This window comes from Piliocolobus tephrosceles, chromosome 20 (genome assembly GCF_002776525.5).
Source record: "Piliocolobus tephrosceles isolate RC106 chromosome 20, ASM277652v3, whole genome shotgun sequence".
Taxonomy (NCBI): domain Eukaryota; kingdom Metazoa; phylum Chordata; class Mammalia; order Primates; family Cercopithecidae; genus Piliocolobus; species Piliocolobus tephrosceles.
In genome coordinates this window covers 38,406,574-38,430,392 of record NC_045453.1, presented here as the reverse complement: position 1 = coordinate 38,430,392, position 23,819 = coordinate 38,406,574, and the positions used below count along the sequence as shown (strand labels likewise).

The 23,819-nt window shown below is 53.2% G+C and overlaps 1 protein-coding gene across 1 annotated transcript in view; it reads left to right on the top strand.

The window, feature by feature from the left end:
- The window catches only part of NINL (ninein like), a 129,594-nt gene that overhangs the window by 79,322 nt on the left and 26,453 nt on the right, over positions 1-23,819 (top strand). Inside the window, exons 6-14 of the mRNA XM_023193474.2 lie at positions 1,491-1,681; positions 2,451-2,603; positions 5,091-5,261; positions 7,787-7,923; positions 9,324-9,464; positions 14,441-14,615; positions 15,984-16,094; positions 16,640-16,720; positions 22,951-23,083. Of these exons, the coding sequence (XP_023049242.2) occupies positions 1,491-1,681; positions 2,451-2,603; positions 5,091-5,261; positions 7,787-7,923; positions 9,324-9,464; positions 14,441-14,615; positions 15,984-16,094; positions 16,640-16,720; positions 22,951-23,083 (1,293 nt within the window). The remainder of the gene's footprint in view (positions 1-1,490; positions 1,682-2,450; positions 2,604-5,090; positions 5,262-7,786; positions 7,924-9,323; positions 9,465-14,440; positions 14,616-15,983; positions 16,095-16,639; positions 16,721-22,950; positions 23,084-23,819) is intronic.

The window sequence follows — 23,819 nt, the reverse complement described above, 5'->3', positions numbered from 1 at the left end:
AGTACATCTTTGACTTGACGTTTTCAGCTTATTGTGGGGTTATTGGGCTGTAGCTCCATCGTAAGTCGGGGAACATCTGTACTTCTAAATAGTTCAGCCGTAAGGAAAGCGGATAGAGAAGAAGCCTGTGGCAGGGTGCTGTCACAGTGGAGCCTGAGTAGCAGGTGCTCTGGGCTTCACTTTACTCTTTGCTCTGTGTAAGTTAGAAAGTTTTCAAAAATTAACTTATTAAAAGACTGGTCTTTTTATTGTACCTACAAATAATAGAGTCCTCTCCCTCTTTTTTGTTTTTTGTTTTTTTTTTTTTTTTTGAGACAGAGTCTTCTTCTGTAGCCCAGGCTGGAGTGCAGTGGTGCGATCTCGGCTCACTGCAGTGTCCGCCTCCTGGGTTCCAGCAATTCTCTGCCTCAGCCTTCCAAGTAGCTGGGATTACAGGCGGCCGCCGTCACACCCAGCTAATTTTTGTATTTTTAGTAGAGACGGGGTTTCACCATCTTGGCTAGGCTGGTCTTGAACTCCTGACCTCATGATCTACCCGCCTCGGCCTCCCAAAGTGCTGGGATTACAGGTGTGAGCCAGCGCACCCGGCCCCTCTGCCTCTTTTAAATGCTCTCATGGCTGACCATAGAAGGTTCTCTTCAGAAAGAATTTCCCCATTAGAGGCAGATACTTTCCCCCCAACATTTGTTTTGAAAATTTGTAAACAGAGTGAAGTGCAAACAGCTGTGGCATGAAAACCCATGTACCAACCACCTAATTCCACCTTTGGTGCTTTGCAGCTCCCCTTTGTCGGTCCGTCCATCCCTCTGTCCATCCATCCATCCATCCCTCTGTTGGTCCGTCCATCCAGCCTTCTATCCATCGGTCCGTCTGATTTCAGAGTCACTGACCAGCATAGCTGTGCTTCCCCCGCATTCTTCAGCCTGGAGCACAGGACTTAACTGTTGCTGGTTTTTCTCCCCAGCCTTATTGAGATGTGATTGACAAATAAAAATTGTATATGTTTTAGGTGTACAGTGATGATCTGAGACATGTGTACATTGTGAAATGATGACCACAGTCCAGCCATTTAACACATGCATCTCACTTAGTTATGTGTGTGTGCTGAGAACACTTGAGATAGACTCTTAGCAAACTTCGAGGAAGCATTCGGGTCTTATTAACTGTAGTCACCGTGCTGTACATTGGGGCTCCAGCAATTACTCATCTTGTAACTGAAAGTGACCCCCCTCAACCAGCATCTCCCCCACCACCCAGCTCTGTAACCACCCTTCTACAACCTGCTCCCGTGAGTTCCTCTTTCCTTAGATCCCACATGTGAGTGAGATCTCGTGGTGTTTGTCTTTCTGTGTCTGCTTATTTCACGTAGCGTTATGTCTTCCACATTCATCCATGCTGTTGGAAAGGGCAGAACGTCCTTCTTTTTAAGGCTGAGTTGTGCTCCATTGTGTATGTATCAGGGTCTAACTGTGACTCCCCCCTTGCTTCAGGACAGCTGCAGACCTGGGATACCGAGGACTTTGGGAGCCCCCAGAAGTCCTGCAGCCCCTCCTTTGACACCCCAGAGAGCCAGATCCGGGGCATGTGGAAAGAGCTCGGGGTGGGCAGCCACGGGCACCTGAGCGAGCAGGAGCTGGCTGTGGTCTGCCAGAGCGTCGGGCTCCGGGGACTCGAGAAAGAGGTGAGGGCACAGCAGGCCACCCGGCCACGTGTTCCTGGCCATGGTCACGGTTTAGTGTTGGGTCTGGAAACCCCTCTACCCTTCAGCCACTCATTTAGGTGCGTCACTTTCTAATCTAAAATCCTTTGGTGGCTCTTGGCGTTTCTGCCAAAAGCTAAAAACTCCAGACACGTTTGAAAGCCCATCTCTGATGGAGTTGCCCAGTCCCACCAACTCCCTGCCACGCTCAAGTGTAGCAGGCACTTCCCGTTCCTTCACTCACATCCTTCCTCTGCCTGGATGCCTTTCCCTCTTCTCTGTGTGACCAGGTTCCACTGCGCAGCCAAGACAAGACCCCCAAGCCTGTCTGCATTCCCCAGTGGCTATGTTCCATCTCCTCCTGGGTGGGAGGCCAGTCTGCCTTGCTGGAGTTCTTCTCAGCCCTGTGTCCTTGCTGGGCCTCACACTGCAGGACCTGGCCTTGCTCAGCATCCCACAGGCTCCAGCCCCAGCAGACACTAAATAAGCATTTATAGAACTGAGAAGTTCAGGTGACACCAACTCACGGTGAAATGGAAACCAAGGCCTGTGGGTTTTGCAAGATAGAGGTAGGGGGTGCCTTGGGAAAATACAGCCCTCATGGTCTACACAGTTTTAAGGCTGGATAAGACAAGGAAAATGGCCCTTGTTGAGTACCTGGAAGGAGAGGGAGGGAGGGAGGGAGGCCCCGGTGAGGGCAGCTGGGTGGAGCTCTTATGCGTGGGCCTGAGGTATGAGGGCTTTTGTTTAGGAACTTGAAGACCTGTTTAACAAACTGGATCAAGATGGAGATGGCAAAGTGAGTCTTGAGGAATTCCAGCTTGGCCTCTTCAGTCATGAGCCCGCGCTACTTCTGGAGTCTTCCACTCAAGTTAAACTGAGCAAGCCTTGGTCTCATTACCAGGTAAAATGCAACAGTTAAATCCTGAACCCAGTAACCACTGATGTCACTCTCTGGTGACTAAAACTGCTGACTCCCTCCCTGCCTGTGTCACCACACAACGAGCTGTCCAAGAACTGGACAGGCCATGCACACACGCATGTATGTGGGAGGCCACACGACGTAGATTCTGGAGCCACATAGATCTGAGGTGGGTCCAGTATTGCTCTTCCCTGGCTGTGTGTCACTAGGGGAGTTGCATTCTCCAAGCCTCAGGCTCGCATGTAAGCCGGGGGTGATTTGGGTGCCCACCTCCCGGGGCTACAGAAGGCAGTGCTCAGGTGAGGAACGTGCTGCTCAGGTGCCCACCTCCCGGGGCTACAGAAGGCAGTGCTTAGGTGAGGAACGTGCTGTCAGGTGCCCACTTTCTGGGGCTACAGAACGCAGTGCTCAGGTGAGGAATGTGGCAGTTCCTCAGCCTGTGGTGTGATATGCCCCAGCAAGAAAACTCCCTCCCATCCTCCCCATTGTGGAATAGCAAGGGCAATATTTCTGTGTTAGTCTGTTCTCACATTGCTAAAGGAATACTTGAGACTGGGCAATTTATAAAGAAAAGAGGTTTAGTTAGCTCGCGGTTCTGCAGGCTGTGCAGGAAGCATGGTGCCAGTGTCTGCTCAGCTGCTTCTGGGGAGGCCTCAGGAAGCTTACAATCATGGCAGAAGGTCAAGGGGTGCAGGCAGGTCACATGGCCAGAGCAGGAGCAAGAAAGCAAAGGGAGAGGTGCCACACACTTTTAAGCAACCAGGTCTCATGAGAACTCACTCACTATCACGAGGGCAGTACCAAGTGGGATGTTGCTAAACCATTTGTGAGAAATCCACCTCCAAGATCCAGTCACTTCCCACCAAGCCCCACCTTCAACATCAGGGATTCCATTTTACTATGAGATTTGAGCGGGAACACAGATCTAAGCCATATCAGTTGCCAGAGGATCCAGGAGGATCCAGTGAGTCTGTCTAGGATTGGTCCTGATAGTGTCCCTTAACCCATGGTCTATCTCTTGCACAAATACTGGGTCTCTCTGCAGTTTGAGGAGACCAGGGCATGGCTGCTGAGGGGCTGGATACTTCTTTGCTACTGCAATTGGTCCTGAATTTGGTGAATGGTGTTGTAGGACCTGTAGTGCTATTCTGTACCGGGGGTAGGTATGCCTGAGAATCTAGATATCTGACTCCAAAGTCAATGAGGGCTGGGCATGGTGGCTCACGTCTGTAATCCCAGCACTTTGGGAGGCCGAGGCGGGCAGATCATTTGAGGTCAGGAGTTTGAGACTAGCCTGGTTAACATGGTGAAACCCTGTCTCTGGTAAAAATACAAAAATTAGCGAGGTGTGGTGGTGCACATGTGTAATCCTAGCTACTCAGGAGGCTGAGGCAGGAGAATCGCTTGAACCCAGGAGGCAGAAGTTGCAGTGAGCTGAGATCGCATCATTGCACTCCAGCGTGGGTGGCAGAGTGAGACTCCATCTCAAATAAATAAATTAATTTAATTTAAAAACCTAAATAATTTAGAAACCTGGTGAAAAGAAATCAATGAGGACCCAGCACAGTGGCTCATGCCTATAGTCCCAGCAGTCTGGGAGGCCAAGGCAGGCAGATCACTTGAGCCCAGGAGTTTGAGAGAAGGTGAGACAGCATAGTGAGACCCCATCTCAAAGATTTAAAAATGGCACATGCCTGTGGTCCCAGCTACTTGGGAGGCTGAGCAGGAGGATCACTTGAGTCCAGGAGGTCAAGGCTGCAATGAGGCTAACATCAGTGAGAACGACAAAGAAGAAACTCAGGAGCCAGCACTGAGGAAAGGGGTCAGGCGGCCATGTAAGGCCAGAATGATCAACATGAGGTCCCACAGGTCGTGCTTAGTGTGGGCTGGGGAGATGCCTCCTGAACTGGCTTGCCTTCCTTGTCGAACGCCAAGTCAACTTGGCCATGAGCCACTCATGCTGCATTCTGAGGGTCTGGGGGTGTGTGCGCCTCTGCCTGGGTCAGTGCACTTCTGCCCTTCCAACCTGCCTTGGGTTTCTTTTCACAGCTGAGGCTTTCCTGGTGCTGGCATGGACTCTCTGGGCCCCTGCCTCTGTGAGGCCAGACTCCCACCTCTGTCAATTCAAGGGTGGAACGTCAAAACTCCTTTGTCGTCCCCTCTCCAAGTGATGATGAGTGTGCTGACTGGGGCTGGCCAGTTGGGCCACGTGGGTGCAAGGCCTCAGAGTCCTGGGTGTTGGGGGCCTTGGTTGCATGTCCCGGCTTTCTCACCTGCACAGCCATGTGACCTTGGAGAGGTCATGTGATGGGGCTACACCTCTGACCTGTCCTCTGAGAGCTGAGGGTCTCATGAGCTGTTCCTGTGAGGCCCTCTGAGCACAGGCTGGGGACGATGGAGAGCACATCAGCAGCGCACAGGCGTGAGGCTTTGGACGCTGGGCGCAATGGGAGTCTTCCTGATGTGCAGGTCCCAGAGGAGAGCGGCTGCCACACCACCACGACCTCATCCCTCGTGTCCCTGTGCTCCAGCCTGCGCCTCTTCTCCAGCATTGACGATGGTTCTGGCTTCGCTTCTCCTGATCAGGTCCTGGCCATGTGGACCCAAGAGGGGATTCAGAATGGCAGGGAGATCTTGCAGGTTTGGAACTGGGTGATGCCTGAGCTGGACAGGGAACCTGGGGGGCCCGTCTGCTGCAGAGGAGGATGGATGGAGCACCCCAAGCCAGGGACCCAGCAGGGGTTTGTGCTCTGTGCAGAGAATGCCATGCAAGGAAGTCCAGGTAGAAACCTATACCTTTTAATTTTTGCTACTAAAATATAGGACATTATAATTTAAAAGGATAAGAAATAAAATACAAAGATAGTGTGAAAAAGTCAATTTGAAGGTAGCCTTTAGCGGCTTAGACATTTCCCCTGAATGTTGGGCCAAGGAGGTTAGATGAGTGGAAAGAAATTGCCTGTTGTAATGTCGATGTCTGTTGGGCACCACTGTCACTGCAGTTACTGATGAGCTCAGAGTGAGCCCGAACTCTCCCGGAGCTCCCGCCTGGCTGGTTGAGCTGTTCTCCCCCATGGCACCCACTTACCCCAGGCCCTTCCCGCCATGGGCCGGGTATCAGGAGGCGCACCCTTCCCTCCGTGTTCTGCTGGGGCTGCCTGGGAGGGAAGCTGTGGTCCTCGCATGGGACACAGCTCCTCACAGGCTCAGGCTTCCCAGAGGGATGCAGGCCAGCCCTGGAGATTTGGAAGGAGCTCTGCCCTGGCACAATTTGGTGACACCTGTGCAGAGGTGTGCAGGGGCCCAGCATGGGTGAGGAAAGACAGCCTCACGAGGTACAGTGGACTAGACTTATTATTTTCATTACTTTCCATTGTTAAAAAGAATGTCAACTGAACAAAAACCTATTAAATAAGAAAGAAAGCCTAGCTGCCCCCATGCCCCATTCCCTGGATGGGGTGACAGCTGTTGGTGTGATGGGCGTCCTGCAGAACTTTTCCCTGGCACATGAGAGATGCATATTATTTATACATTCTGATGATTTTTTTTTTTTGCAAAATTGGTATCATACCGTTTGTCTTGCAAATTTGTGCAACCCTTCGCTTTTCCTATGAAAAATCTGAGCATTTATATGCATCGATGTCCTCTTGCTGCTGTGCTGGCATTTCTCTGAGGCTGGACTCCTGAAGTTGCACCCTGTAACTCTTGGAGGCTCTGTCATATTCCCTCAGAAAATGTCCTGTTGGCACAGACAGACAATACAGGAAGGAGCCCAGACAGCCCTTGAAGCAGTCCACCCAACTCCACGGACGAAGACCCTCATAGGCCCCACCTCATCTGTTACCGAGTCCCCCAAGATGGCAAAGCCAGACCTGTACAGCTGGCCTCGCAACTGTCCTGAGAGCCAGAGGCGGAGGCAGGATCACCAAAAATCGCTTGCAGGAAGGGCAGAGAGCACAGGTCTCTCAGTTCCAAGATGCCTGACACCTGACTCCACAGCTCTGGGAGTTCCCTGGCTGCTGTTGCGCCCTGGCTCTGATGAGGGCATCTTGCCTCTGCCCTTTCAGAACTTATTCTCTTTCCTATTTGTACTGGAGCTGCTGGTGCTGCTCTGCAAAGACAGCCTGGGTGGCTTCTCCCTCACTTCATAATAGATTACTGCCAAATTCTGCCTTGCAACTCAGTATCATTTCTGACCTCAGGCTGTTGTGGCGGCTCTGTCCCTCTATGCCATCCAGTGACGTGGTGGGGAGCGTGTGCTTGTGTAGGGACAGCTTTCCAGGCGGCTCCCCAGCCTCTCCCAAGATGCCATTGCTCCTCAGGAGCTGCTGGGAAGTGGGCAGCGTGGAAAGTCAGCCCCTACTTCACAAGAGACTCTGGGCCGGGCATGTCCTGGCACCTGCTTCAGCCGCCCTGCCATGGTGCTGCCACTGGCCTGAGCAGGGCATTTGTAGCCACAAGTGGAAAGCAGAGCCAGGAATACCCGAGGCGGAAAAAGCAGAGGCAGAAAAAGCAAACGCAACAGAACGTTAGCTGCCGCTCCCTTGAGCTGAGGGGCTTAGGGTGTGTGTGGCTCTATTTTTTGTTGTTTCAGTAGAATGCCAGCTATTCTGTGCTTTGAAGTTTGTGAGGTGTATTCTTCACACTTCTGAGGGGAAGAACAGTCCGCTCTGGAAAGCTTTTTGGCTCTAAGCCTGAGGGCTGCTGTGGGGACCCTCTCCATCTCTCTATACTCTTCCTGGTGGCATGAGCTGCAGGTCAGGCCTCATCGCAGGGAATCCCAAGGCTCACATCCTTAAAACAGATTGTTTCAGAGGGAAAAGGGCCTTGTGCCCTGGCCTCCACAGCAGTCCCCATGAAGGACCTGCAGGGGACTTGCCCCTGCCTGTGTCTGACACTTTGTCCAGGAAGAGGGATTCTGTCTAGCCTGGGCCTATGCACCGCTGAGGCAGAGGCAGGAGGACCAGGCCATTGACAGCCCACCAGAGTTGTGAGAGATGAAGGAGGAGCACCCCTCAAGACGCAGAGACCTTGGCAGACAGGAGGGGCAGGTGCTGCCTGGGACAGTCGTGCTGGGCTAGGCCCTGGACCAGGGAGGGAGCAGAGAGGTGTCTGCTTGGGGAAGTCCCTCAGCCTCTCCTGCTTACCAGGCTTGCTGCTTCCAGAGCCTGGACTTCAGTGTGGACGAGAAGGTGAACCTTCTGGAGCTGACCTGGGCCCTTGACAACGAGCTCATGACAGTGGACAGTGCCGTCCAGCAGGCAGCCCTGGCCTGCTACCACCAGGAGCTAAGCTACCAGCAGTAAGAGGCCGCAGGGGACTGGGGAACGTGGCAGTGTGGCTGGCCAGGTGGGCCTGGAGGGGGATCTGGGACACACAGGATACCAGTTGGCTCTTGTCCACACCACATGATCAGTCCTGGGGCAGGGCTCTGCACACCGTCTGTCCCGTGCTCTCTGGTCCCTGAAGCCGGTGCTCGCAGAGGGATAGAGTAGAATCTAGCCATAGAGCATAGACAGGTGAATAGCAGCTGCTCATTCATGTGTCCGGGCTGGATGGGGCCTGAGGACCTGGGCTGTCTGAGTCCACACAATGTAAGGCTTGCTGGCTTTCCTCCCACTTGTTGAGGTGCTTGGGATCTGTATGTTGGGGGCCCCCACTGAGCCCTTTTTATTGAGGTTTCTAAAGGACAGACCTGAGGCCCCGCCTCATCCTGCTGGTGCAGGCACTCACCAGCGCCAGGTGGGGTCCTGCCGCTGCCTCTAGCGCCAGGGGGCTCCCAGACTGGGCTGTCAACAGGAGGAAGAAAAGGTGCTTTTCAAACATGGTCACAAAGTACCCCGTGAGGTGCCGAGAACCCACTCCCTTTTAATTGTGTCTGTTTGCTGTGGCTGACCATTCAGGCCATCCGTCTGCTAAGCAGATTTGCAAAAAGATTGTTGTGTTTTTGTCAATGTTCTGAAGCTGCAGAAAAGATTAACAGAAACCACAATCTCAATCCTAAAGACTGAATCTGTCCACGTGCTGACAGCGGAGCCTCTGGCCTCAGGCAGCTCTACAGATAGAACCAGAGAAAGGCTTGACCAGGTGCCTCCCTCGGCCTTGGGACAGGAAGGGAGAAAAAGCTCCTTCCGCGGGGAAACAGTCACTGGAATAGCAGGTGCCACCAGTGATTTACCCGGTGCCTCAGCCGGGTCAGGGTGGCCACGGAGCTGAGACCACACACACCCACTGCGTTGCGCTCTGGTTACTCACTGTGTGCTCACTAGGGTGCTGGGATGCCCATGCAGGGCTAACAGGTGGCCAGCCTCCTCCCTGCCATGTGCCCGTTACTGAATTAGGTACTTGTGATCCACATCCAGCTGCCGATGAGAGGCTCACAGACCAACCCCCATACACCCTGGGGCTACCTAAGCATGTGGCATGCTGTGGGACTCCAGGCTCAGTCTTCCTGGGTTAGAAACCACCAAGAAACTTTTCCTTGCCAAGTCATGTGGCCCCTCTCTCTCAGCGTACACATCTGGAAAATGGGCATAGCAGTTGTAGAAACTGCCTCAGGAGGGGGCTGGTGGAGCAGTGCCCGCTGTACAGTTGGTGTGCTGGTTTCTATCACTGATGCAGATATGGGGCCCAGAGCCACCTGGCACGGTGGGTCAGGCCAGCAGTGGGGTCCCATCTGACCCTGTCTCCTTCCTGTGGCAGAGGGCAGGTGGAGCAGCTGGTGAGGGAACGTGACAAGGCAAGACAGGACCTGGAGAGGGCCGAGAAGAGGAACCTGGAGTTTGTGAAAGAGATGGATGACTGCCACTCTGCCCTGGAGCAGCTCACCGAGAAGAAAATCAAGTGGGTTCTGGGCCCAGGATTCTTACCCGGGCCTCCCCAGCCCCTTTGAGGGCAGGTAGTGGACACAGGGCTGCCAGGGGCCAGAGCTGCGAGTGTGGCTGAGTGGAGACCCCCCTATTTCACCTGAGCCAGGGGGAATCCAGGGGGCAAAACCTTGAGAAAGTGGAGCCCTGCTCTTCCGGGGATTGGTGCAGTGCCTGGCCCTGGCTGCGTCCCCGTGGGCTGAGGAGGTCCTGCCTCCTGCCCTTGCTTTGCTGGTCTCTTTCTCACACAAGCCAAGCCTTTCTGCCCCTAGCTGCATGCCTGTGATGCGAGAGGCAGGTGGCTGTGTTGCAAGGGCTGGCAATGGCTTCCTTTTGGCCCAGGAGGTAGAAGGAGCCCAGAGAAGGAACCCAACTCCAGGTATCACAGCTGTAGTGACCCCGGTGTGGGAACAGAAGGCTGGGTGGAACAGTGGCTGGATAGACCAGAGAAAAGGATTTCTGATTTGTTTTGAGTTTTGTTTTTGTTTCTGAGATGGAATCTCCCTCTGTAGCCCAGGCTGGAGTGCAGTGGCGCGATCTTGGCTCACTGCAACCTCCACCTCCCAGGTTCAAGCAGTTCTGCCTCAGCCTCCCAAATAGCTGGGATTACAGGCGCCCGCCACCACACCCGGCTAATTTTTACATTTTTAGTAGAGATGGGGTTTCACCATGTTGGCTAGGCTGACCAACTCCTGACTTGATCCACCCCCATCGGCCTCCCAAAGTGCTGGGATTACAGGTGTGAGCCACCGCGCCTGGCCTTAGATTTCTGATTTGTTGAAGGATACAACCACCGCACTGCTTTGTGAACAGAACATCTGAGGAAATCCCACCCAAGAGGGTGCCCCAGGCTCAGGCAGGGAGAGGGGTTTCTCTGTGTTATTGGTGGGGCACACGTCTGCCAGGGCTCAGCTGCTGTTCACCTGAAGTTTGTGTATGCCTGGGGGGTCCTCCAGGGGGAGCTCAGGACAGGCTTTCCTGGCTCCGAGTCACAGCTCTTGGGCAGGGGCAGCAAGACATGGCTGGCCTCCCTGCCATTCTCCCTTGTCAGTGGGTCCTCTGGTGGCTCGGGAGGTCTGCCCAAGGCCACAGTCCTGGCCCTGTTGTCCCCACACCCTTGGGTTCTTGGTCTGCAGGTCGGCCCACCCTGTGCATTGCACAACACAGACACAGCACTCACTGCCATGGCCCTGGTGGCGGTGGCTCAGCTGAGCGGGGCTCGCAGAGAAGAGCTATGCACGGTGGAGCCATGTGGTGTGGCACCCTCCAGGGATGCGGGCAGTTTGCCTAGGGTGCTGCAGGGTCCCCAGGGTGAGCCTGCAGATGGGAGCCCGGCCGCTGGCCACGTCGCATGTTGGAATTGTGCCAGCTGCACCACGGGCTGAAGCCTGAAGCTGCTTCTCCTTCACCAAAGAAACCCTGAGCATCTTTGTTGTGCAGCTGGGGGTCCAGGGGTTGAGGGGCTACTGATGGGCCCATGGCCTCTGGGGAAGTGATTTTGGTTGGTAAGACGGCTGTGGTGTGTCTCCTGTGTGCACCAGGGGTTGTTGTCTCACTTAACGGCCACTGGGACCAAATAGACCATTTATTCCCATTGTTCAGCCAAACAAACTGAGTCCTAGAGCAGCTCAGGAACCGGCCCAGTCCTGCAGCAATGAGCGTGGGTGTGTGAAGCTGATGCCCAGGTCTCCCTTCTGGCCTTACACTGTTTCTGGGACAGCCGAAGGCCACTGGTCAGCCTTCTGGGGAGCAAGAGTCTCAGGTGGGAGAAGCTTGAGGGCAGAGCCCAGCCACTTTCCTTCAGGCCTCCCAGAGCCAGGCACAGTCCGGGGCCAGCTCTAAGACCAGTGGACCCCCCATCTCCATAACCCATATCCTCAGGGTTTCCACGGATCTGTTCTGGGCAGAAGGGCATCCCTGTTGCACCTCCTGCAGCCGCCACCTCTATGTGGTTCAGTCCATAGGGGTGGCTGGGACAGGGCAGGGCCTCACCCCACCTCTGTTCGCCTGCACCTCCCAAGTCTTCTTTCCTTCCAGTGCTGGCTGGGGATGGCCGTACACAGCAGATCCAGATCTACATGCGCCTCTACATGGTGTGAGGAGTTAGTGTGAGTGCGTGGGGCCTGTGGAGTGCAAGGGCATGTGGGGTCCAATGAGGGTGCTGTGAGCATGCATGGGGCCTCAGGTATGTGGGGTGCAGCGGTGGTGCAGTGCAAGTGCGTGGGGCCCGTGGGGTGCACTGGGGATGCTGTGAGTATATGTGGGGCCCGTATGGTGCCATGTGGGTGCTTTGAGCGTGCTTGGGGCCTGTGGGGTGCAGTGGGGGTACTGTGAGTGTTCTGGGGCTAGAGGGGTGCAGTGGAGAGTACTGTGTGCATGTGTGGGGCCTGTGGGGTGCAGCGGGGGTACTGAGTATATATGGAGCCTGTGTGGTGCCATGTGGGTGCTATGAGTGTGCGTGGGGCCTGTGGGGTGCAGTAGGGGGTGCTGTGTGAGTGCATGGGGCCTCTGTGGCCTGTGGGCCCCCTGGAGTGTACGTTCTTGGTGCCACTGGCTCCTGTGGTGGTGGTGAGAAGCCCCTATAGGACAGTGGTCATTTTCAGGGAAGCTAAAAGTTAAGTCTCCTTTTACCAAACATGAGGAGGTGTCTGGTGAGGCCAAAAACCAGGTACAGGGACAGGTACAGGCAGTGGTTGGGGCCCTTGCCCTCCACGTGGAAGAGCTGGGCCAGGCCTCAAGGCCCGAGTTCCCTGCCCTGAGCATGGAAGGCATTTCATTAGGAAGCTGTATGTCCCTGCTCCTGTGGGCAGGAAGAGTCTCTATGGTCTCCGTCAGCTGAGCTATTCCGGGCCAGCCTTGCAGCGTCATCATTCCCACCTGGCTGAGGAATTCCTAGAGGAGGGACCAAAAGATGCCCCCCGACCCCTAGGGGAGGTGACCTTGGCTTTGTTGCTTAAGACGTTCTCATAGCTCCCTGCCTTCCAGGGCGCACATGAGGCCAGTTTGGATCTCCACAGAGGACAGTTGCTAACATTTAGGAGCTGAAGGTATGTCAGGGAGACCCACGGGGAGCTCCAGGAACTCATTTCCTCTCCCTGGATGCCCCCTCCTTTGTCCTGATGGCTCTATTGTAAGCTCAGTTCGTCTGTCTCTCACTTTCATCCTGAGTGTCAGGATCCAGCTATCCCTGTTGGTGCCACAGGTATCTTGGTGCTGCCTCTCAGGACCTAAGGGGCTGGGCTCTGACCTCCAGCAACCTCTCTCTCCCGAGCACAGCCTCATCCCAGCCTGGCAGTTAGCAGAGCTCCTAGACAAGGGTGCTCCTTGTGAGACACTTGTGTTCAAAGCTGGAAGTAAGTTGACTTTCATACTCAGTTTGAGTAACTGATAACTGATTTGCTTCTGTCCACACATGTATAGCTTGATTCTCTCCCAACCATTTGGAAAGACTTGTGTGAATTGTCTTCCCCAGGATTAGAGGATTGGAAACACTAAGGCAGCACCTCTGTCCTTGAACCTGGTGAAGGGATGCATTAGAGGTGCTGAGCTGCAGCCTCAGAACCCACGTGGCCCTGAGAGCTTGGGTTTTGTCCCATGAGCAGTGGGAGTTATAAGTAGGTTTCTGTAAGTAGCTTTTATTATTGCATTAGGTTTTCCTCATTATAAACGTAATGAGTGATATATGTTTATTGCACACATTTTAGAAAATACAATTAAAGGAAAGATAAACCCAGAAATCTCACGTTCCAGGGGGTATCACTGTTTACATTTTCTATATGTCTTTCACCTTTTTTTCTATGCACATAATTCTTAAAAAATGATACCATGTTGTGGCAGGGCACAGTGGCTCATGCCTGTAATCCCAGCACTTTGGGAGGCCGAGGCGGGCAGATCATGAGGTCAGGAGATTGAGACCATCCTGGCTAACACGGTGAAACCCCGTCTCTACTAGAAAATACAAAAAATTAGCCGGGCATGGTGGCCGGCGCCTGTAGTCCCAGCTACTTGGGAGGCTGAGGCAGGAGAACGGCGTGAACCCAGGAGGCGGAGCTTGCAGTGAGCCAAGGTCCGGCCACTGCACTCCAGCCTGGGCCACTGCACTCCCTGGGCCACCAGCCCCTGAGGGAGTCTCAAAAAAAAAAAAAAAAAAGAGTAGGCTGATAGAAAATACGTAGCTGTAACACTACCCCAAAAGATTTGTGGAGTATTATATTACTCAGATTATTGTACTTCCTTCATACTCTTCCCTTTAGAGTGTTGTTTCTTTAAAGTTCTGAGCCAAGATTAAAAGCCCGGGCTCTGGGGCCCAGGTGTCTCGGACTTGGTTATGGGCGTCACCAGGCTTCTGCAGAATCGGGGCCTCGCTGGTCTTCAGTCTGGGTAGACGTGGTCCGAGAATTCCTGTGAAGCTGCTGTTTCAGAGATGAGATTGAGCGTTGAACACTGTTTTTCCTGCTAATGGAAGTGGTTATTGCAAAAGATGAATGTAGCATCTGAGAAAAAAATACCCCCCACCTCTTCCTCGGATTGCTTTGGGAATTCACTGTCCATGGGTTTCATGCTGCCTCCCTCTTTGGGAGGGAGGTGATTTTCATGTGCATTTGGTATCAAAAGTCTTTAAAGGGCTGTTGCTTGCCATGCACATCGGGTGGAGGGGCCACCTTGGGACTCAGCCCAGGGAGCTGTGCTCCTCGCTGTGAGGGGGCAGCTGGTGGCATTTGCCATGTGACCCACCAGATCCCCTTGTCTGGGGTCACCTCCACCAGCCCCTGAGGGAGGAGCACCAACCCTCAGATTTGCCTCCCAGCATGGGCAGCTCAGCCAAGGCAGGACGGCCCTGCATGTGCTGAGGACAGGGGCGTTTCTGAGAGGGGGGAGGCTAGGAAGGTGGTGACGTGGGCCTGGGTGGACCTGAAATGACATGTCTGATGTGTGATGTGTGACATGTTACAGGCACCTAGAGCAGGGGTACCGGGAAAGGCTGAGCTTCCTGCGGTCTGAGGTGGAGGCAGAGCGAGAGCTGTTCTGGGAGCAGGCCCACAAGCAGAGGGCCGCGCTAGAGTGGGACGTGGGGCGCCTGCAGGCTGAGGAGGCTGGCCTCCGTGAGAAGCTGACCCTGGCCCTGAAGGTAGGGGCATCCCCAGCGCATCCAAGAAGCTGGGGGGAGCCTGAGCGTTCCCCACACCCATGTCATCCTGGCTGAGGATCCAGATCACACCTGCCAGTGCCCTCAAGCTTATGTTTCAGGGCAGGGCCTGAGGGAGCAGGGCCTGAGGTGTCCCACGCGCTGCAGAGCAGAAGGGGTCCTGGCTTGCCAGCAGGATGTTGCCCCGCCTTCCCCGCCACTCCCACTCTCTGCCCTGGGCCAGGTGGACCTGAGGTCAGGGAGGACCAGCACCCGCAGCCAGCAGTGCTTCAACCCCAGAAACCAGGAACACCTGTGGGGGCAGCAAAGCGACCAGAACCTAAAGCCCAGCCTGCCTGAGGCTGGGTTTGTGGCCTGGAGCTGATGGGGTTTGATGGGCTTTGGTGAGTGTCTCACACCTGTCGCCTGACATTGACTCCAGTGAGGCATTGCAGTGGGACAGAGGTGCTGGTCCTTCCTGTGCTGGTTCCTGCTCTGCTCCCACCTGTGTCCTCCTCTCCTAACTCCCCACACCTGCCCCACCTCCTGGAAGGAGGGACTGAGCAGCCTGAGCCCCCAAACAGTCTTGCTCTCCACTCTTCTCACCGCAGTCCCCCATCGTCTGCAGATGCTGCCTCCTGCCCCAGCGACGGCCATCTGAGCTGTCCTGGTGCAATATCAGATCGATGGTTTAGGTATGGCTCTGGAAGGATGCCTTTTCTGTAATACTTTTGCAATGCTTTTGTATTCCCCACCCTTTCTTTTTTTTTTTCTTTTCATTTTTTTTTTTTTTTTTTGAGATGGAGTCTCGCTCTGTCGCCCAGGCTGGAGTGCAGTGGTGCGATCTCAGCTCACTGCAAGATCCGCCTCCCAGGTTCACACCATTCTCCTGCCTCAGCCTCCTGAGTAGTGGGGACTACAGGCTCCCGCCACCACGCCTGGCTAATTTTTTGTATTTTTGGTAGAGTCAGGGTTTCACCATGTTAGCCAGGATGGTCTTGATTTCCTGACCTTGTGATCTGCCCACCTCGGCCTCCCAAAGTGCTGGGATTACAGGCGTGAGCCACTGCACCCAGCTCCCCACCCTTTCTTGTATGACTCATGGCCTTTCTGAGCACAGAGTAAGGGAGGGGACAAGAGAAGTGAAGACGATGGGGTAGCCACAGTCTGGGTGGGCTCTGGGGTCTGTCCTGGGAGGCTGGGGGCCATCCCCGGCACAGCCGCCTGCACAGCACCAGGTGCCTCGTGAGCGGCGGGTGGGGGTTCTTTCCTGATGCCCAGTGCTGTGGGGAGCAAGCCTCTCACCTGCCTCCTGCACACATCCCCTCCGTCCTGCAGGAGCCTGATGAGCCACTGGCCTGTGTCTCCTAGGAAAACAGTCGCCTACAGAAGGAGATTGTGGAAGTGGCAGAAAAGCTTTCAGATTCGGAGAGGCTGACCCTGAGGCTGCAGAAGGACCTGGAGTTTGTGCTGAAGGACAAGGCACGTCCCTTTGCTGACAGTCACCTCCAGAGGGAAGGGCCTGCTGGGCAGAGTGGGGGTGGCGGGGGTGGTGGGGAGAGATGCGGCAGGTAACGGAATTCGGTCTTCTCCTAAAATTTTGAATGAAGAGAAAGTCAGCGTGAGGCCTTCCCTCTGCTTCCTCTGCATGACGATGTGGGGGGCTGTCTGCCCGCGCAGCACAGCTGCTCGCTAGCGACAGCTTCAGTGGTGGGGGGCGTGGAGGGAGAGCAGGGCCCTCCCTGGCTGTCACCTTGGGAGGGGGACGGGGAGAGGGGCTGCCCAGGGCCAGGGTCTGGGCTCCAGGGATGAGTGTGGTCACCTTAGATAAATCTGGAAAATCCTTCTGCCTTGTGACCTTCTAGACGGGGGAGTAGAGAGAAGGAGGGGGCATGGCAGCTGTACCTGGAGATGCAGCGCCTGGTGTTGGCGGAAGCTGGGCAGGTTCTTGGAGCCCAGGGGCTGGAGAAGCAGGTCCCTCCTCTGTCCGAGGCCCACCCGTGACTTCCTGCGTGTCTGACTTTCAGCTGGAGCCACAGAGTGCAGAGCTCCTGGCCCAGGAGGAGCGGTTCGCAGCAGTCCTGAAGGAATACGAGCTCAAGTGCCGGGTACGTGCCCCGCTCTGTCTGCCTTGTAGTCTCATGTCCAGGCTCTGGGTCTCCACACGCAGGTGGTTCACAGGAACGCAGGAGTGTCTGCTCCAGGGAGAGCCTCTGCTTGCGGCTGTTCTCGACCATGGCCTTGCCACACTCCTAGACTTAGGGGTCCCTGGCTCTCGTTGCCACCTATCCTGAAGGCCACCTCTGTGTGTCCAGGCACCATGCAGGGCATTGTCGTCTTCTGTTGTTCATGTTTAGCTTTCCTGGGCCAAACATGCCACGCGTGTCCGTTTGTCAGTTGGAGACACAGGAGTGCAGGGCACAGTGGACACAGTGAATGAATCTTAAACCCAGGAGGACCCGCGTACACCCTTAACGTTCTCAAGGACCCCAAAGAGCTTTTGTTGATGTAGGTTATGTGGATTAAATTTAATATTTACCATGGTAAAAAATTAAAGCGAAAATTTTTTAAATTTATTATTTTATTTAAGAATAATAACGTAATAATAGGTTAGCATAAACAGCCTATTTTGGGGAACATAGCTGTTTTCCAAAAGAAAGACAAACTAGCCAGGCATGTGCTGTGGTGTTGCATTCTTGCCAGCCTCCTCACTGGCCGGCCCAACGGAGGACGGGATGCTCAAACCTGCTGCTGCGTCAGTCCCTCGTGATATCACATGACGCAGAGCATCTGGAATTGCCATGTACCCCGAAAGAGAATGAGCGCAAGGAGGCTGGAAGCAGTGGCCCACAAGGTCAGGAGTTCAAGACCAGCCTGGCCAAGATGGTGAAACCCCATCTCTACTAAAAATACAAAATTAGCTGGGCGTGGTGGTGCACGCCTGTAGTCCCAGCTACTCAGGAGGCTGAGGCTGGAGAATCACTTGAACCCAAGAGGCGGAGATTGCCGTGAGCCAAGATTGCGCCACTGCACTCCAGCCTGGGCAACAGAGCGAGACTCCTTCCCCCACAAAAAAAAGAGAATGAGCGCAAAGAAGTCACTTCACACCCCAACGTGCCACACATTCATCTGCCCCGCTGGGCCACGTGTGGGCTGCTGGGAGGCCTGGACGTCCACCCTCACAGCCTGTGTTTCTGGTTCTGTCGGACACAGAGTGACTGACTGTTCAGGTTCAGAGCCTGCAGTTGGACCACCACCCTCCTTGGCACATTTTGAATGCAAGCTGCCAGGTTCTGGGGCATTCCAAAGCCTCCATTTCTTCCCCTCCCTGCTCACCTGAGCATGCAGAGACCGTGGAATGTTTTAAAGCTCAGGTGTTTCCCTAGATCTGCAAGAATGGTTCTGTGAGGAAAGCCCGGTTCCAGTGCCTTGAAGGCCGCCTCGCAGATGAGCCGATGGCTGGCCCAGCCAGCGCCCCGTGGGTCTCACCCCACAGGACCCATCCTCTTGAAGAAAATTCTGTGTAGAAGAAAACAAACTAGAGTTGAGTTGGGTTGATTATTAACAATACAGAAAAGTTACTTTATCTCTAGTCATTCACCACATGGTTCTTTCATAGGCAGCTCCTTGTTAGGTTTTAACTTAGCAAAAGTTAATTTTTGCAAAACTTACACAGAAACATTTTTTTCACCATCAAAACCCCAGTCCTTGACCCACCTGCCCCTCTTACATCCTGGCATACGGAGGGTTAGGTCCAAACAAGTTATAACAGTAGGCACTGAACCCAGCCAAGCGCTCAGCATCGGGAATGGCTGGTGGGTATGTTATGACTGTTGTTCTAACAGAACCCTGTATAGGCTTGAAAATAACATGGAAGTGGATGATTTTAGGCATGGAATTCTCTCCAGGCGGCATTGCCAGGTGAACAGAGATAAGTCACATGCATCCACAAATAACTTATAATCTGCTCCCCCCACCCAGCAAAAACGAGAAAAAAATCTGAAGGTATCAGTAGAGCTTGCTTACTGTTCACTCATTCATTTCTCCTGCAAGTTAGCTTTAGTAATAATTTTAATAAAAATTTTCAAGTTGGGCAACCATAGTTTATAACTATATGAACAGGTGATGATCTGAAACTGACTTAATTTTACCCGGTGGATAATCTGTAGTTACCTTGGGTGGTGATGCCACAGCACAACTGGTTTTAGTTACAGCTCATTCTTTCCATGTGTGAATCTTAAGGCCACATCACCCCATGCTGAAAATCTGTGATTGTTTCTGGGGACACTGTGATGGTCATTGTTAGGTGAGCAATCGATGTGAAATTTGAAATTTGAGCAGGTATTATGGAGAAAATATCTGTCTGTGAAGCTGGTAAGTCACGGGCTGCCCTATAGCCAGAGAACCAGAGAAAGCATTGCTGTTCGATGTTAAGGGTCTGTTCTCGATTCACTGTGAGTGATCTCCCTCCCATGTAAAGTGACCCTGACTTTGTCCTGCTGCACGTTGCTTTGCAACCCCAGAGGATCGAGGTGAGCCCGAGCTTGCGTTTTCAGTGGCTGTGCTTCCCCCTTCCTGTCTGTGGTTTGCCTCCGTCTGGGCACCCTGCCATCATTCCCTGCACGTCTCATTCTCCTTTTGAGAATCCTGCGTGTGCTGAGCGGCGTCACCTTCCTTCTGCCTCGACTGGTGTGTGTGGGGTGGGCGGGGCCTGCCGTGCGGATGGGGTCCAGACAGTGCACTGCTAGGACTGCAGCTGCATGTGGGCTGCCGGCTTCCTCCTCTTGTAGCTGCTGGAGCAGACTCAGAACCTAGAGATAACCTGCCATTAATAGGTTCCTTTAGTGCCCTGGATTTTTCAAATGTAAAACCCTTCTGGCCGGGCGTGGTGGCTCAAGCCTGTAATCCCAGCACTTTGGGAGGCCGAGACGGGCGGATCACGAGGTCAGGAGATCGAGACCATCCTGGCTAACACGGTGAAACCCCGTCTCTACTAAAAAGTACAAAAAAAACTAGCCGGGTGACGTGGCGGTGCCTGTAGTCCCAGCTACCCGGGAGGCTGAGGCAGGAGAATGGCGTGAACCTGGGAGGCGGAGCTTGCAGTGAGCTGAGATCGGGCCATAGCACTCCAGCCTGTGTGACAGAGCTAGACTCCGTCAAAAAAAAAAAAAAACCCTTCTTTCTTTAACATGATTCTGTTATTTAAAGACATGCTATTCTTTTCATCTGGGGTTCTTTCAATTTTATTTTTTGAAACAGCAGAGATATTTTATATTTAAATGCTAACCTGTTTATTCAGATATTTCCCCTTTCCTTTTTTTGGATATTTTTTGTCTGTTTCAAACTAACATTTAGAACATTTAAAAACTTTTTATATGAAAACAATTTCAAACTTTCATAGTTACAAACAAAACTAGTGCACAGAACACCTGTCTGTGTACCTTTTACCCACATGCACCTGTTCACACTTCACCCCGTTGGCTCTGCCTTCGCATACCCGCTCATTGGCTTGTTGGTGTGGGTGTGAACGTGTAGACATCGTTATTTCTGAACCACAGCCTCAAGTAATCCAAAGGACACATCAGCAAACCCCAACATGAGACCATTTCTATGAAAAATGGGCTGGAAGAACAGTGTTCTTCAAAATTATCAATGTCATAAAAGACAAAGAAAGGCTGTGGGAATGTTTCAGAGTCAAGGACGTTAAAGGAACAGGACAACTGAAGGCAGCACCTGGCCCTGGACAAAACACTGGAGAATCCACTGAGAAAAGGAGAAAACGCTGTGATCTTCACGATATCCAAGTTTTATTTACTATACCTTCTAAAGCCTAGTTCATAATAGATTTTTACAATAATAATGTTTGATTTAGTAAAAATTAAGACCCATTGATCAAAAGACACAAATGGGAGTAAATGTTTGTGAATTATGTATTTATCTGATAAAAGACTTGGATCCAGAATATATGAAAACTCTCTCCGAATATGAATACATTACCTAATAAAGGTGTATAAGTACCCATAAAGATACTAAACATCATGATTTAGCATCCGAGGGTCGGATACTCACATCCTGACCCTTCACGGCCCAGTGCTTGTGTGCACTTCCTAAGAAACGCTTCCTCTGCCAGGCGCAGTGGCTCACGTCTGTAATCCCAGCACTTTGGGAGGCTGAGGCGGGCGTATCACGAGGTCAGGAGATCAAGACCAGCCTGGCTAACTCGGTGAAACCCCATCTCTACTAAAAATACAAAAACTAGCTGGGCGTGGTGGTGGGCACCTGTAGTCCCAGCTACTCGGGAGGCTGAGGCAGGAGAATGGCGTGAACCCGGGAGGCGGAGCTTGCAGTGAGCCAAGATCGCACCACTGCACTCCAGCCTGGGCGACAGAGCGGGACTCCATCTCAAAAAAAAAAAAAAAAAGAAACACTTCCTCCTGTTTTGCTGGCAGTGCTGTGCAGCTTCCTGCTGCTACAGGTGATCATGCAGAGTTCAAGGATTTGCAAGTTGCTTATTAAGCCTTTGGTAGGCTTCAAATTGATGCAGGCTTTAAACCACAGAAATTTGTAAAAGCCACAAGCGAGGGCTTTTATTTCCTGGAGAGTAAGTTTTCCAACACCCGACTGAATATTTTCTCCATGACTGAGGCATGCTTGCTAGCTTCATGAACTGCCATCGAAGCAACATATTACCTGCTGGCCGAGTTCCGCTTCCCTCAGTGCATCCACCCGGGGCCAGGTGGTTTCTTTAATGTCCTTTACTCTGACTCATTTCCTTTCTTTATGACATTGATATTTTTGAAGAATGTTGTCCTCCTCGCTTTTTCATAGCAACGTTCTTGTTTTGTGTGTTTCTGATGTTTCCCGTTCACAGCCCTGAGGCTGTGCGTCCTCGACTGGCACAGCACGTGGGTGGTGATGTACCCTGCTCGCTGGTGTTGCATCTGATGTCTCAACCGAGGTGTCACCTGGTTTCTCTGCTCTGTAATCACCACTTTTTCTCCCCTGCAACTATTAATAATACACAGTCAGCAGAGAGAAACTTTAAGACCATGCAAATATCCTGCCTTCATCAGAATTTTCCCTGGATTTAGCATCACGCTGCCACGGTGTCCTAGCCTTCCCGTCGCCTACGCAGCCTCCACTTGGTCCAGTGTCTGCTTACCAACATCATCACTTCTTTCTGACATGTTCTTCTCTGCTTTGCGGCATATGATCTGAAGCAAATGGTTTCTTTGGTGGTTAAAGCTGCAGAACCCTTTGCAAATTCAGCAACCACTGAGGAAGGAATCCTACCCTTACTCAGGGCACTGCCTGACATGCAACGTGCACACTGCAGCACCACTGCGGTTCCAACAAAGACTGTAGCTTCTGGTGGTGACATTACTCTGCATTTTATTTTCTCTTTTTTTTGAGACAGAGTCTCGCTCTGTCACCAGGCTGGAGTGCAGTGGCATGATCTCGGCTCACTGCAACCTATGCCTCCCAGGTTAAAGTGATTCTCCTGCCTCAGCCTCCCGAGTAGCTAGGATTACAGGCACCCACCACCATGCCCGGCTAATTTTTGTATTTTTAGTAGAGAATGGGGTTTCGCCATGTTGGCCAGGATGGTCTCGATCTCTTGACCTCATGATCTGCCGACCTCAGCCTCCCAAAGTGCTGGGATTATAGACGTGAGCCACCATGCCCAGCCGTACTCTGCATTTTCTACATTTCTCCCCAGTAGCCGCCTCGCTTTTTTCTTTGGGTACCTCCCATATATCCAGTGATAGAAAGTGATGGAAGGGCTGGGCATGGTGGCTTACGCCTGTAATCCCAGCACTTTGGGAGGCTGAGGCGGGCATATCGCTTGAGGCCAGGAGTTTGAGACCAACCTGACCAACATGGTGAAACCCTGTCTCTACTAAAAATACAAAAATAAATAAACAAATTAACCAGGCGTAGTGGCGCACACCTGTAATCCGAGCTACTTGGGAGGCTGAGGCAGGAGAATCACTTGAACCTGGTAGGAGGAGGCTGAAGTGAGCTGAGATTGCACCAGTGCACTCCAGCCTAAGGAACAGAGCAAGATTCTGTCTCTAAATAAATAAAGTAAAAATAAAAGTTTTTAAAAGTGATGTAGGGCAGAGAAAGTCAAGAAAGGACCTTTGTTTTGGCTTATCTCACCATGTCGTTAGCGACTTAAAATCCAGATGGTTTCCTGCTGGAAGCTGGGAAGCAACAGGCTGTCACCTCACAGTGCACCTCACCTGCAGGGGACCCTCCTGGAGGCTAGCTCAGCCATCTCGCTGGGCTGAATAGCTGCAGCTGCTAGAGGAGGTGTCTGGCTCTGTCCCTGCAGGACCTGCAGGACCGCAACGATGAGCTGCAAGCTGAGCTGGAAGGCCTGTGGGCGCGGCTGCCCAAAAACCAGCACAGCCCCTCATGGAGCCCGGGTGGGTGCAGACGGCAGCTCTCTGGACTCGGCCCAGCAGGTAGGAGCCTGTCCCTGGAAGGGGGCTGACCCAAGGCCTGCTGTTGACACCAAGGCCCAGAGCCAGGAAAGGAGAGTGGAGATGAAGATGATGATGTTGCTGTGACCTGAAGGGAGGTGGTCTGCTCTGCAGGGTCTTTCCAAGGAGGATCCAGTGATGCCACAGGGTGACCTTGCAACATGGAAGGTCACCTGGAGAGGGAGGAGGAAGGGAGGCTGAGGCTGGGCAGCCCCAGGTCTGGCCCAGGCTCTTCCCACATCTGAGAGCTGTTTCAGTGACACGGTATTTGCTGAGACTGAAGAGCTAAATCCCGGTGAATGTGCTGGGGCCTCCCAGTACTCAGGCCTATTCAGACGGAGGCTGTCGGGCTTGCCCTTGCTGCTTCTGTGTGATGTGGTAGCTGGCGCCACCCCCCAAGTCTCAGCGAGGCAGGGAGGCACCAGGCACCAAGGGGAGCGGCCCCACCTGACCGAGTGCCCCTGTGCTCCCAGCCAATGGGACTAGGACAAACTCCATGGACCCAGAGGCCCCAGAACCCACATCGAAGTGTCTCTGGCTCCTCTGCAGAGAGAATGGGGATCCAGGTGCTGCAGCCGCCCTTGAGGTCTGCAGTGCTCCTTTTGGAGGATGGGGTGGCCTCTGCCCACCCAATAGCAGCATTCAGTGCACGTGGCTCTGTGTCCACGGCTATGACAGGAGCCCATGGGGACCCAGCAGTCCCAGCTGCTTCCCTCGC